Source organism: Pseudorca crassidens, chromosome 6, assembly GCF_039906515.1.
Source record: "Pseudorca crassidens isolate mPseCra1 chromosome 6, mPseCra1.hap1, whole genome shotgun sequence".
NCBI lineage: Eukaryota > Metazoa > Chordata > Mammalia > Artiodactyla > Delphinidae > Pseudorca > Pseudorca crassidens.
Genome location: NC_090301.1, coordinates 121,552,311 through 121,566,424, shown reverse-complemented (window position 1 = coordinate 121,566,424; position 14,114 = coordinate 121,552,311). Strand labels below are relative to the sequence as shown.

General features: G+C 36.7%; 1 protein-coding gene across 1 annotated transcript in view; it reads right to left on the bottom strand.

The window, feature by feature from the left end:
• Positions 1 to 14,114, bottom strand: part of CNTNAP5 (contactin associated protein family member 5) — an 883,101-nt gene that overhangs the window by 425,561 nt on the left and 443,426 nt on the right. Inside the window, exon 7 of the mRNA XM_067742208.1 lies at positions 256 to 399. Coding sequence (XP_067598309.1) covers positions 256 to 399 — 144 coding nt within the window. The remainder of the gene's footprint in view (positions 1 to 255; positions 400 to 14,114) is intronic.

The following is a 14,114-nucleotide window of genomic DNA, read 5'->3' as shown; positions in this document are numbered from 1 at the left end:
CCCTGCCCACAGATGGCACAAGCTCACAGCCAGGAAGATAGAATTCTGTAGGTGCCTCTAATGTATTTATTTCTCCCCAAAACAATTCACACCAATTCAGTCCCTGCTTTGCCTCCAGTTTCACCTGGGAGTCTGATAAGACTTCCAAGAGTGTAATGTAAACATATTATGAGAAGGGGTCAAGGTTAGGATGAGGAAAGCAAGACTTACCCCAAAGTGTTAGAAACCATCAAGCTGAGAAGGACGCTGACTTACCACGGTGTAGATCTGATGCTTCCGCCTTTTAGCCAGGTCAATTATGTTTACTCCATTGTAGTAAAGGTTTTCGATACATCCGTGGAAGTTTTTCTTTAAAAAGGTCCCAGGTTTGCCTGGTACTGGAATTCCTCCAAAACTAAGCTTTATGAGAAAGAAAAAAGTCAACTCTTAGTTATAAGCTCTGAACGAACAGGAAAAGGAAAGTAAGCAAGTGAATTTCAGAAGATTCAACTGTAGCATGAGCCAAGTGGCTCAAATAATTATAGATGCCACTTGATTACACATTTAAAAGGATACTGACTAGGCCACGTAAAAATAACTATAATTGCTTGCTTTTTAAGAGCTTATTTTACAAAACTGTTTTACTTCCTTTCTGAACCCTTCTAATACTAAATAAAACAATAATTTACAGAAGGAGGAAAAAAGAAAAGAAAATCAACATCTTTATATTTATCTCTTATACAAATATCTGAGAGCGTACAAAGAAAAACCAAGGGACAAACAAAACATACCGCTATTCAGACCTAGTTTATTCTGCATTGTACCAAAAACACCTTATGAACACAGTTGTTCGCAAATTACTTTTATAAAGACGAAAATTAGGAAACAATTAAAATATCCCATACATTTAAATAAATGGAGGAAAAAATCGAGAATTGATATGATAGACTCCTACTTAGTTAATAATGGTGCTGAGTAAACATTTGTTATAAAGTGGAAAATCAGTGGAATGTTGATTGAAAAATTCAGGGGTTATAACTGGGTATAAAGTATGATGTCAACAACAAAATATGTGCTTACAATTTAGACTTGAAGAAATACACTGAACTATTAATGATAGTTGTCTCTGGGAAGGATATGGTTACTAGTTTTCTCTACCACTTTTCTTTCCAGTAAAAATTACTACAAATTACTATTGGAATGGAAATATTCTTTTAAAAAGAAATCTGATTTGGTATGAATATTCCTCCTATTATACAAGAGAAGCAGAATACTTTCTCTAATCATGTTTATCCCAACATTATTTAATGAGTAACCCAGTTTTTCTTCAGTGCTTTGAAATGTTACCTTTAGCATATATTTAAACTATTTGAATGCTTAGTGTATTTCAGGACGATTTGTTCTCCCAATCAGAATGTCTTCACCTCATATGAATAGCTACAGATAAAGCAAAGCTTACTTCCAGATGTCTACTTTTTCCCCCCATAAGTTCCACACTATTTTTTAAAAATTGTTTCTTTACGGGCTTCCCTGGTGGTGCAGTGGTTGAGAGTCCGCCTGCCGATGCAGGGGACACGGGTTCATGCCCCGGTCTGGGAAGATCCCACATGCCGCGGAGCGGCTGGGCCCATGAGCCATGGCCATTGAGCCTGCGCGCTCAGAGCCTGTGCTCCACAACAGGAGAGGCCACAATAGTGAGAGGCCCGCATACCGCAAAAAAAAAAAAAAAAAATTGTTTCTTTACACATTGTAATATATGATAAGAGTGATTAATCCTGCTGCCCACTTCTATTTACCATTGTTTTAATCTAGATAATTATTTGATATTTTTACCTACTTTAATTTTAAAGTTTAATTTCAAAATAATTTTATTTAAAATAATCTGTTGGAATTTTGAGAATTTGTTATTTCCATAAACACATTTACTTGGAGAATAAACATTTTTGAAATATTTCATCTTCCTATACAAGAACCCAGTGTCTTTTTCTATTTTCAAAATATTTTTGGTAAAGCCCTTCACTTAAGGTTATTATTTTATTTCTCTCGTTCACATATTCATCATTAACTTAATTCCAGTGAATTTCAAGCATTTAAAAACTTCCACTGTATGGAATCTAAAAAACAAAACAAAATTGCGAACAACTCATAGATAAAGAGAACAGATTTGTGGTTGCTAGAGGTGGGGGAGGGGGGAGTGGGCGAAATGGGTGAAGAAGGTCAAAAAGTACAAGCTTTCAGTTATAAAATGAATAAGTCACTAGATGTAATGTACTGCGTGGAGATTATAGTTAATAATACTGTATTGTATATTTGACAGTTACTAAGGGAATAGCTCTTAAAAGTTCTCAACACAAGAAAAAAAATGTTGTAATTATGTGTGGTAATGGATGTTAAATAGATTTAGTGTGGAGATCATTTTACAATATACACAAATATCAAATCATTATGTAATACATCTGAAACCAATATAATGTTATATATCACTTATGTCTCAAATTCCAGTGTAAACGAATTGTTTTCATTAATTAAACATTTATCAAGTAAATTATATACGCATCCTATTGTTTTCTCTATCCAGATACTCGTATATTAAATAATGTACATTTTAGTTAATTTCATACAACTTTTCAAAGAAATAATCAGATGACATATTTAAAACACTTTGCTCTTTTCAAGCCAAATTGTATACATTTTTTTGTTTCATTGTCCTCATCAAAACTTTCTAAGATATAGCCAAAACTTTTTAAACAACAATAAATAAGAATTATGGTATAGAACTTTGGAAAAAAGCCAAAAACAAACAAAAAGGAACAGTACTTTTGTATATTTCCCAGTACATAGAATACTGATTCTGAACCCACATCACATTAGATATCCTTTAATCCCATTTACACATAAATTATTTAGTTGCTTATTTCTTGTTTGTTTGTTTGAAATGAGAAATGAATGCTCAGTTTTATCTATTGACTGGTCTTTCAAAAATTCATGAGACAGAATACAAGGTATTTTACATTTAATCTATTGATGGGTTGAATTATATTAATAGATCAGAAATTAATAGATTCTCTGATTGAACCACACTATTTGTCTTGAAGTATATGTGCTCATATTTTAAATAGTAAATGAATTTGAGCTCTAGTTTTCTTCTTTTGCCAAGTGTTTAGATCATGCCTAAATGTGTCTCTGAGTAAAACTCTGGGAGTTTTATCTTTGATTCTATTTAAAAATGACTCATAACTCTTGAGATTTATGGAAAACTGAAAAAAAATGAACTCGTTAATTCCACAAATACTTTGTAAAACTACTGCTCTGATAACTTCCTTGTTGACTTATTGCAGTATTTCCAATGTTTTCAGTTTGAGTCATGTAGATTTAAAAAGATTCACTTCCCTTTTGTAATTATATAAATCAAATTTATAAGGTAAAAATAAAGTTGACTATTTGTTACTTTTGTTTATTTTTAAAAAAACTTTATTATGCTAGAGCAGTTTTAGTTTCACAGCAGAATTGAGAGGAAGGTAGAGAGATTCCCACATACCCCCTGCCTCTACACACGCACAGGACCTCCCGTTACCAACAGCTTCCACCAGTGGTTTATTTCTTCCAACTGGTGAGCCTACAATCACACATCATCATCACCCAAATTCCAGAGCTTACATTATGGTTTACTTTTGGTATTGTACGTTCTGTGGGTTTGGACAAATGGAAAATTACACATATCCACCAGTACAGTATCATACAGAATAGTTTGCCTCCTCTAAAAATCCTGTTCTCTGTCAATCCATCCCTCTCCCAGCCCCTTACTCCAGTCCCTGGCAATCATTGATCTTTTTACTGTTTCAATAATTTTGCCATTTCCAGAATGTCATATTGTTGGAATCATACAGCATGTAACCATTTCAGTTTGGCTTCTTTCACTTAGTAACATGAATTGAAGGTTCCTCCATGTCTTTTTATGGTTTGATAGCTCATTTCTTTTTAGCTCTGAATAATATTCCATTGTCTCTATGTAGCGCAGTTTGTTTAGACGTTCACCTACTGAAGGACATCTTCGTTGCCTCCAAGTTCTGACAACTATGAATAATGTTGCTGTAAATATTCATGTTCAGGTTTTTGTGTGGACATGAGTTCTTATTCTTTTCTATAATTTATATAATTATATCACTATATATAATTTATATATAACAAAAATTTTATTCTTTTAATTTTTATGGCCATCTTCCTCAATTTTCAAAAAAAAATAATGTTGTACTTCACTCATCTGTGATTTAGGAAAATATTAGTCACGGGGCAATATTTGAAAAGGAGAAAAGAAAATAAAAAACCTTTCTTTTAAATAGCACAAAAAAAAAGCATTTGAAGGATCTGGGGTAGAGCCTTTTTTAAGTGAAATAGTATGGAGGATAGTATATATTATAAAACTGTAATTTCCCATTACATGAAAGGAGAGCAAAACTCTTTCTAGTCTGGGTAGAGGATGTTAGGAGAAAATTGGCAGAGACAAGAGTTACATGGTGTGGGACCTGCTCTTTGGGTCTCTCTGGGAGATTGAAATTTGATGAGCTTTAGGTGAATGAGGATGGAGGCCACAAGATAGATTTTGGAAAACTCAGGGAGTTATTTCTCCCCTGATTCCTACAACAATGATGATTGTAAGCTTATTAAAGAGGCTTCAAATTCAGCATGGCCTCAGAACAAAACTTGGCTGGAAGACAGACAGGTTAGCAATGGCTATGAGAAGCAGCAACATGGAAGTTTCTGAGAGCTGCTTCTCAACGGCCTGATCACTGAAGCACTGTGTGAAGTAGGCTACTGAGGTCCCCAGGGCTGTGAGAGCAGGATGGGTAATATGGATGGACTGAGGATATAAGTGTGTCAAAGGCTGGTAGCTGATACGGAGGTCCAAGTGTCCAGGTGACTAGACCTCCAGCCTGAGCCCATTGCAGGTACCATGAACAGCAGCTACAGAGGCTGACACTTTACTCCCATGCTGGGCTATCCACAAGCCCGCAGCCTGTGATCTGCCCATGGAAACAAAAAGGAGGAGCAAGAAGAAACCCCAATATAACCCAGTATTTACACAATAGTACAGTTAAGTTTTAAATAGGCATTAACTAGTTATCATCCATCAACACGGTTAGATTTTTCTGCTATCAGGGGAAGCAGGGGCCGATAAGCATATTGAATTCAAGTAGGGAGAAGAAGCAAAATTGCATTTCTGCACATTTGAGTATGAGATTAGATTTTTAACCTGTTTTATATTTTAAATTTTTCATGTAGTTGAGAATATGAGGCTATATTGTATTACTGAATTATAGATTTAGTTCATTATCAGATTAGTTAGAATGGAAAAACTTGCTTCATATATTACTGATTTTCTTTCCTGCGTATATAGTATTGATTTTTCTAAATACTTCATAAACACTTGTAGGCTATACTTGGTATATACCTACTAATTTTACATTAATAATTATATACATCAGATCATTTACATTCATAATTTTATCTGATTTATCAAAGTTCTGTGAACGAACATCAAAATCTTGCTCTTAACTATGTTTTTGTCCATCAAGCCACCCACACAAGGATCCCTGCTATGCATGACCTGGGATTGTCAAATGATTACAGCAAATGTTGGCAAAAACTGAATACTGATCATATTCAAGCTCTTCTTCTGCTGAGTTCAGTTGGCATCTGAGTCTCACCCAAGTTCCCAACACCGGCTTTTCTCCTTGAACTCTGCCCATTAGTTTATTCTTCTAGCAACATAACTGGAAAACCAATAACCACCTCCTTCAGCCTTGCTCTTGGGCCTCTGAGTCCCAGAAAATGGCTTCTGAGTCCCTACAGCTCACATCAGGACAGTGTCAGTCAACATCTAACCGCTAGAAATGAACTGTTTTGGTTTTTTGTATTTGATTGATATTTTATTTCATATATATATATATGTTTAGTATAGGTGTTTTTAATTAGAAACCACAACATTTAGTACTTTACAATAGCCTTTATCTTTTTATCTTAATTTTTAATTTCAGTGGTACTAATTTTTCTACCTCTGTTTTCAGTTTACATAAATTTAACTGGGTATCTTTGTCCCCAGTTCCAACTTTAAAAAAATAATCATTTTGGTGTTTTCTGCCATACATGTGTTAACTGAAAACCACATATCATATGACTGGTGTTTGCTTATTAAGCAAATATGAGACTACTTACCACTTGAGGGAATTTAGAAAAAAAATTTTAATAATGCTATATATATATTTTTTAATTTCTTTGGTTTTTTTGGCTCTTTGGGTCTTAGTTGTGGCACTCAGGGTCTTCGTTGAGGCGTGCAGGATCTTTCATTGTGGTGCAGGCTCTTCATTGTAGCACGTGGGCTTCTCTCTAGTTGCGGCACGCGGGCTCTCTCATTGTGGTGCACGAGCTCAGTATTTGTGGCACGTGGGCTTAGTTGCCCCACAGCATGTGGGACCTTAGTTCACTGACCAGGAATCGAACCTCTGTCCCCTGCATTGGAAGGTGCATTCTTTACCACTGGACCACCAAGGAAGTCCCTAGAAAACTTTCAAGTGTATTGCTATAATTATAAAGATGATCAATATTGCTTTATTCTACTGTGTTTGTTAATTTTTGATTATTGTCTCTTTTATGCTTTTTCCTATGTAGACTGTGTAATGTTTAGTCTTTTTTTTACATCTTTATTGGAGTATAATTGCTTTACAATGGTGTGTTAGTTTCTGCTATGTAACAAAGTGAATCAGCTATACGTACACATATATCCCCATATCCCCTCCCTCTTGCATCTCCCTCCCACCCTCCCTATTCCACCCCTCTAGGTGGTCACAAAGTACCGAGCTGATTTCCCTGTGCTATGTGGCTGCTTCCCACTAGCTATCTATTTTACATCTGGTAGTGTATATATGTCCATGCCACTCTCTCACTTTGTCACAGCTTACCCTTCCCCCTCCCAGTGTCCTCAAGTCCATTCTCTACATCTGCATCTTTATTCCTGTTCTGCCCCTAGGTTCTTCAGAACCTTTTTTGTTTTTTTTTAAGATTCCATATATATGTGTTAGCGTACGTTATTTGTTTTTCTATTTCTGACTTACTTCACTCTGTATGACAGACTCTAGGTCCATCCACCTCACTACAAATAACTCACTTTCATTTATTTAGTCTTTCTGAAAAACTGACTTTGAAGATAATCCTGTGATTATCTAGCTTTTCAGACCACAGTTTTGGATTACTGTCTACGAAACCCAGATTTTTTTTTTCTCCAACCCCAGCTTGTTTTGAATTTTGATTACTTAAAATATTATTATTATCAATTAATAGGCACATTTATTTTTCTACTTTGAAACTCTTTTTTAAAGAAATTCTTTTTTGTGGCAATTTGTTACAAAATTGCATAAATTTTTGAGCTGTATCAACATCCATCTTTAGCTTTTCACAGTGAAGTGGTTAGAATCACTGTTTCAGGAGCTTCTCTGGCTGGATTTAAAACCAGCTCTGCCCTTCTGTGGGACCTCGGGTAAAATACCTAACTGTTGTGTGATTCATTTTCCTCATACGTAAAATGAGGATAATGATAATACTGATCTCATGTAAACAATGTAGCTTGATTAGATTAATGTGAAAATTGAAAGATTTCTTACCAAGGACCTACTCTATAGCACAGGGAACTATATTCAATATCTTGTAATAATAACCTATAATGGAAAAGAATCTGAAAAAGAATAGATATATACAACAGATATATACATATGCACATATGTCTATATAGGAATCACTTTGCTGTACACCTGAAACTAACACATTGTAAATCAACTATACTTCAATTAACAAAAAAGATTTCCTACCCTGAGACATTTTGAAGGGCTCATGGCCTGTAGCCTTTGCTGTTTGCAGGATTGTTCTTACCAGCAGCAATTTCTCAGTTAAGAGGTTCTTCCAAAACAGTGTTTTGCAGGCTTATTTTCAACAATTTCTGAATAAAAACTATATGGATATTAATTTTGCTAATATTTTACAGTCTGAAGTTTGCTATATTTTACACTGATGTTTTACATCAATAGCAACTACACTGAGTAACTTTTCTTTTTTTTTTCATTTTAACATCTTTATTGGAGTACAATTGCTTTACAATGGTGTGTTAGTTTCTGCTTTATAACAAAGTGAATCAGTTATACATATACATATGTTCCCACATCTCTTCCCACTTGCGTCTCCCTCCCTCCCACCGTCCCTATCCCACCCCTCCAGGCGGTCACAAAGCACTGAGCTGATCTCCCTGTGCTATGCGGCTGCTTCCCACTAGCTATCTACCTTACGTTTGGTAGTGTATATATGTCCATACCACTCTCTCGCCCTGTCACAGCTCACCCTTCCCCCTCTCCATATCCTCAAGTCCATTCTCTAGTAAGTCTGTGTCTTTATTCCTGTTTCACCCCTAGGTTCTTCATGACATTTTTTTCCTTAAATTCCATATATATGTGTTAGCATACGGTATTTTTTGAATTAATAAACAAATACACATTTTCTCTGAAGTCCTGTAGAAGTTTCCTTCTGGTTTTCAGATTTTCAGAACACTGGAACTAAATATGTTGTGTCCTCCTTTGAAAAGGTCCTTTGATCATTTCTAGCTTGATATTTATTTGAGAGGGAAAAGGAAAAAAGAAAGAGAGAGAGAACTTGCTAAAACTATCTGATCAGTATCTATTTTCAATGAATTTTTTCAAATTTAGGAAAACTGGTCATTGAACTGTTGAGTGTCAAATTCTGTGTAACTTGTTCTTTGGGTAGGAGGCATATTTCAGGCTCACGTTCTTCTGCATTCTTCTTACTCAGTCGGCATTCTAAAAAGTATTGTTTATTTTTGTTTATTTATTTGATTTCCTAAATGTCTAACCTAAAATTACAGAGCTTTTCTCAGTTACTTCAGTGGCTGTGTGGTATAAACTATTCTCTTTAACATCTCACAAATATATCTCTAGTGTGTTTATAATTGCTCCTGTACATCCTTTAAACTTGAATGGGTCTCCTTGAATTAATCTTTGTTTTTAAGTCAACCCTAGCTGTATTCTACAAACCTCTTCATTTACTGATTTGTTTGTCTGGGACACTGACGATATGATTTTGCCTTTCCTTTGAGACTCACGCATATTTCATCATGGGGCAGATACTGACGGTACTGAATAGACATTATATTTCAGGGCACATCATTTGCATGAAGTAGCCCAAAGGCATTCAGTATATGCATCATAGAGCTGGAAATCCAGTTTCCATTAGATCATGGGCTCCTATAATACAAAAGAGTTGTGACACTATAAGGGAACCAGATGCCCTGAGCCAGTTCTCTCCAGATAGCAATATGACAAATTCACATTTTTTTTTAAAGTCCTGGCTTAAGGGACATCATCTCAATAATCCCTACCCCGATCAACAAATCTAAAGTTGCAACCTGTTTCCCTCAATCTTAGCATTCCCAATCCCATTACCTAGATCTATTTTTGTTCTTTCTATAGCATTTGTCATCCTTCTTACTATGTAATTTATTTACTTGCTATGGGTATTGCTTATAGTTTGTCTCTCCTGCTAAAACACAAGCATCATAAGGGTAGGTGCTTGTTCTTTTCATGGACATATTCCAAGCACATAAAATGATGCCTGATACATAATAGATGCCAAATAAATATTTGTTGAATGTTTTGGTAAATCTCTCTAAAAAAAGTTTCTCAAGGACACAGACCACATCTTGTTCATTTTTGAATATTTAATGCAAGAGGTATGACTCAAACATAAGAGATTCGACAAATAATTGTTGAATCGGATCAAAAAAGAGCACTAGCAATTTACTTCTAAAACCGCTTTACCTTATTGTCCCTTTTTTGTCAATGTGGCTGCTTTCTTTTCTTACTTTTCTTATTTGTTTGCTCTTGGAAAATTGCATGGTGAGCCTTTTATTGATCTTAGTGGTCAACAAAATCAGGTGTTAGATTGTAAAGTTTCACTCACAGTCTGAGTGTCTTGGTCCATCTGGGAACCTGGAGGGTTTTCTGGTATCACAGGTGGGCTCCAACTGGATGAATCCCAGGAGAAAACACACTTTGATGTTAAATGTATGAGGTCCTAGAAGCTGCCACTCTCTTTTCCTTTGATCTCATTCCTCTTCTATTGTCTGGAATTTGCTTGTCTCTTTTTCAGCCTTTGATGTTACTTCTCTGGCAATGAGTTCATTCCTCCTTATTGGTTTTTTTCTCTGGCCCTGTTTGAATTTGAGAGTCTTCTTGTTCTAAAGATTCCTTTTCCTGTCAGACTCGGATTTCTGATACATTTGAAGTTTCTCATTAGTGAATATTTGTCTCACTTTTGTTCTGATAGCCTATTTTGTAATGGAATATATATGAAAAAGGATCCAAATGGCTGTCTTTTTTTTTTTTTTCCACACTTTAAAACTTGCACCGGCTTGGTGTTTGTTGAATTATACATAGTGATCACGGCCTTTCTGGAGGAAGGCTGTCAAAGGTAGATGAATTTCTGCCATTTCAAATGAGACCAGAAATCCCAATTTTCTGATGGTACCTCTTGATTTTTAAATATTGGCCTGAATTCGAATAGTTAAAAAAAAATACTAAATGGGCTAAATAAGATGAGGGTAGTCCAGATTGCTCCCTGTGTGACCAGTTTTTGGCTTCTGCTCTACTGTTTGATTTGATCAATGACTCAGATTGGAATTTCTTTGGAACTTTTGATCTCTATAACTCTTAAGGGGTTGCAGTGCATATTATCTCTTATTTTTGTCCCTACTTTGGGATTATATATTGAGATGAGGTGACTTGTTTTCATATTTTTACTTCTTTATTCCTTCTATACCCTATTCTTTCACAAATTCCCAGTGTCCCTTTATTTCTGGATGATATAATTGTTCATTTCTGTTTTGGGAGGGAAAAGAGTAAGTGATATCTGACCCAGATGCAACCCTGCATTGAATAGGAGGAAGCATTGATCCTGACAGCCCTCCTTGTTTCCACAAAGCAACTCATTCACGGCCACGCTTCCTGCCTGCCTGTGTTCCAGGTCCACAGCTACCTACCTCCACCCTGGCTTTGGCTCCTGACCCAAGCCCAGCTGTTGCCCCTTACACTTCAGTTGAATTTGGCCTCAGCATCTCTCTTAGATAAGGTTTTCTTTTAGTAATAACAATAGTGGCATTTCAATAGGCACATGAAAACATGCTCAACATCACTAACTATTAGAGAAATGCAAATCAAAACTACAATGACATACCACCTCACACCAGTCAGAATGGCCATCATCAAAAAGTCTACAAGTAATAAATGCTGGAGACAGTGTGGAGAAAAGGGAACCCTTCTACTCTGTTGGTGGGAATGTAAGTTGGTGCAGCCAATATTGGAAACCCCCAATTTCCAGCCAATATTGGAACCCCCCCATAGTCTCTCAACTGTGGAAACAGTATGGAGCTTCCTTAAAAAACTAAAAATAGAACTACCATATGATCCAGCAATCCCACTCCTGGGCATAGATCAAGACAAAACTCTAATTCAAAAAGATAAATGCACCCCTATATTTATAGCAGCATTATTCACAATAGTCAAGATAAGGAAATAACCTAAATGTCCATCGACAGATGAATGGATAAAGAAGATGTGGTACATATATACAACGGAATATTACTCAGTCATAAAAAAGAATGAAATAATGCCATTTGCAGCAACATGGATGCAAGTAGAGATTATCATACTAAGTGAAGTAAGTCAGAAAGAGAAAGACAAATACCATATAATATCATATGTGGAATCTAAAAATCTAAAATATAACACAAATGTTTTAAAATATAAATTAGAAACAGACTCACAGACATAGAGAACTGACTTGTGGTTGCCAAGAGGGAGGTGGGGTGGGGGAGGGATGGATTGGGAGTTTGGGATGCAAACTATTATATAGAGAGTAGATATACAAGGTCCTACTGTACAGCACAGGGAATTCTATTCAATATCCTGTGATAATCCATAATGGAAAAGAATATTTATAAAAGAATATATATATAACTGAATCACTTTCCTGTACAGCAATAATTAACACAACATTGTAAATCAACTGTACTTCAGTAATTAAAAAAGAATAGTGGCATTTATGGACTAGTTTTATACAACAGGCCCTATGCTTAGGGCTTACTTTCACTATTTTTTTCTTTAACTTTTTAGCTAGATATTACTATTTGCTCCACTTGAAAGCTGATGAAAAAGATGGCATACAGAGGTTTAACAGCTTGACTAAGGCCTTAGAGCCAAGGGGTGCAGTTGTAGCCCCTCTGGTCCTACACACACTGCCTTGCTTCCAGCAACTTCTATTCAAGTTCCACTGAGGAACCATCTACCTCCTTGAAGACCAGGGTGAACAACTGGTCTTGGTTGGCCTGAAACTTTCTCATTTTTAAAACTGAAAGTCCCAGGCTCACTGACACACTACGCCCCTAACCTAGGCAGCCTGGCATGCACTTGGTGAGCCTTCTGCTGTTCCCACTATGGGGAAGCAAAGGAGACGTGGTGGACAGTTGTAGTAGCGGAAACCCCCAATAGTTTCTCAATGGCATAAATCAGCCCCTCCTATTTCCTCTGCCAGAGCCACCCAATGCTCTCTACCTACTAGCAGGTTTCACACCAGGGGCTGGATTCAGACCATCTTTCTAATTCTTACCGTGAGTGCTGGTCCTGGCTGAAATCTGGTCCATTGCTAGTCTAGGGTTCATTTCTCTAAATGGATATCTTTTTACAGATTCACAGACACCAGAGTCTGAAACAGCCTGATTGGTTCAGCACATATTTATTTATTCATTTTTGTCTGAATCAATTTACAAAATTGTAAATTAACCTTAGGTTAATTGGACAATGGGGGACTTCCCTGGTGGTGCAGGGGTTAAGAATCCACCTGCCAGTGCAAGGGACACGGCTTCGAGCCCTGGTCCAGGAAGATCCCACATGTCACGGAGCAGCTAAGCCCATGCGCCACAACTACTGAAGCCCGCATGCATTGAGCCCGTACTCCGCAACAAGAGAAGCCACCACAATGAGAAGGCTGCGTGCGCACCGCAATGAAGAATAGCCCCTGCTCGCTGCAACTAGAGAAAGTCCGTGTGCAGCAACAAAGACCCAATGCAGCCAAAAATAAATAAATTAATTAATTAATTTTAAAAATTGGATAATGGGGTAAATCATGTATATTTCAGCATTCAAGCAAGAACTCATTGGAAATTCTAACTTCAGTGTATCCCCACCCCCTACATTCAGGTTAGAAGGGCACCTGCAGTGGAACTGACACCCTAGAGAGCCCCCCTCTGACCACCCTCTGGTCACATCCTGTGTCATGGGGGTGGTGTTTGCAAACCAAGGGGAAATGACGATAGGAAGCTGTCATCACCCTCCTAAACTTAGTCTTCCTACCCAGCTCCCCAGAGTTTCCTGCCTGAACAGCTCTGAAACAGCTTCAAGGGCCTGAACTATTCTCTCCACTGTCCGTCCTCCTGAGGATGGACCATGGACCCATACATAGGTCCCAGGAGTGACCAAGGGGGTTTCCCCTATAGACAGGGCTTGGACATGTGGGATGTTCATTTGTCAAAGAAGGAAGTAGAACAGATTTTATTCAACTGTTTGTTAGCTCATTTGTAACTTTTGACTCTCTCCTCAGGCCCTATGATTATTCAAGTGGGGCCTTTATAATATTTTATTGATAATGACAATCATTTAGCCTAAGTTCACCCGGCCTCAGAATGTCTTATTAAATAGTTAAAACCTACCACCACACCCCTAACTGCAGCTAAAATAATACTATAAGGAATTTTATCAAGTGTTCTTTTACTTCCTCTTAATAAAAACAATATTTGGGGTATAATACTGGAATTGGCATATCCCCCTCATCATGTTCTACACAATTAGTTTACTTTTCAATATGTACATCTCACTGTTATAAAGCTTGGAGAAACATGCATTTAGCAAGTTCACAGATCAAAAAATTTTAAATTTAAAACTAGACAGAAAAATGGCACCAAGGAATGTGGTTTCAAGTCTTATATACATGCAGAGGCCAGGATAAGGACCACAGCCTGTGCTTGGATC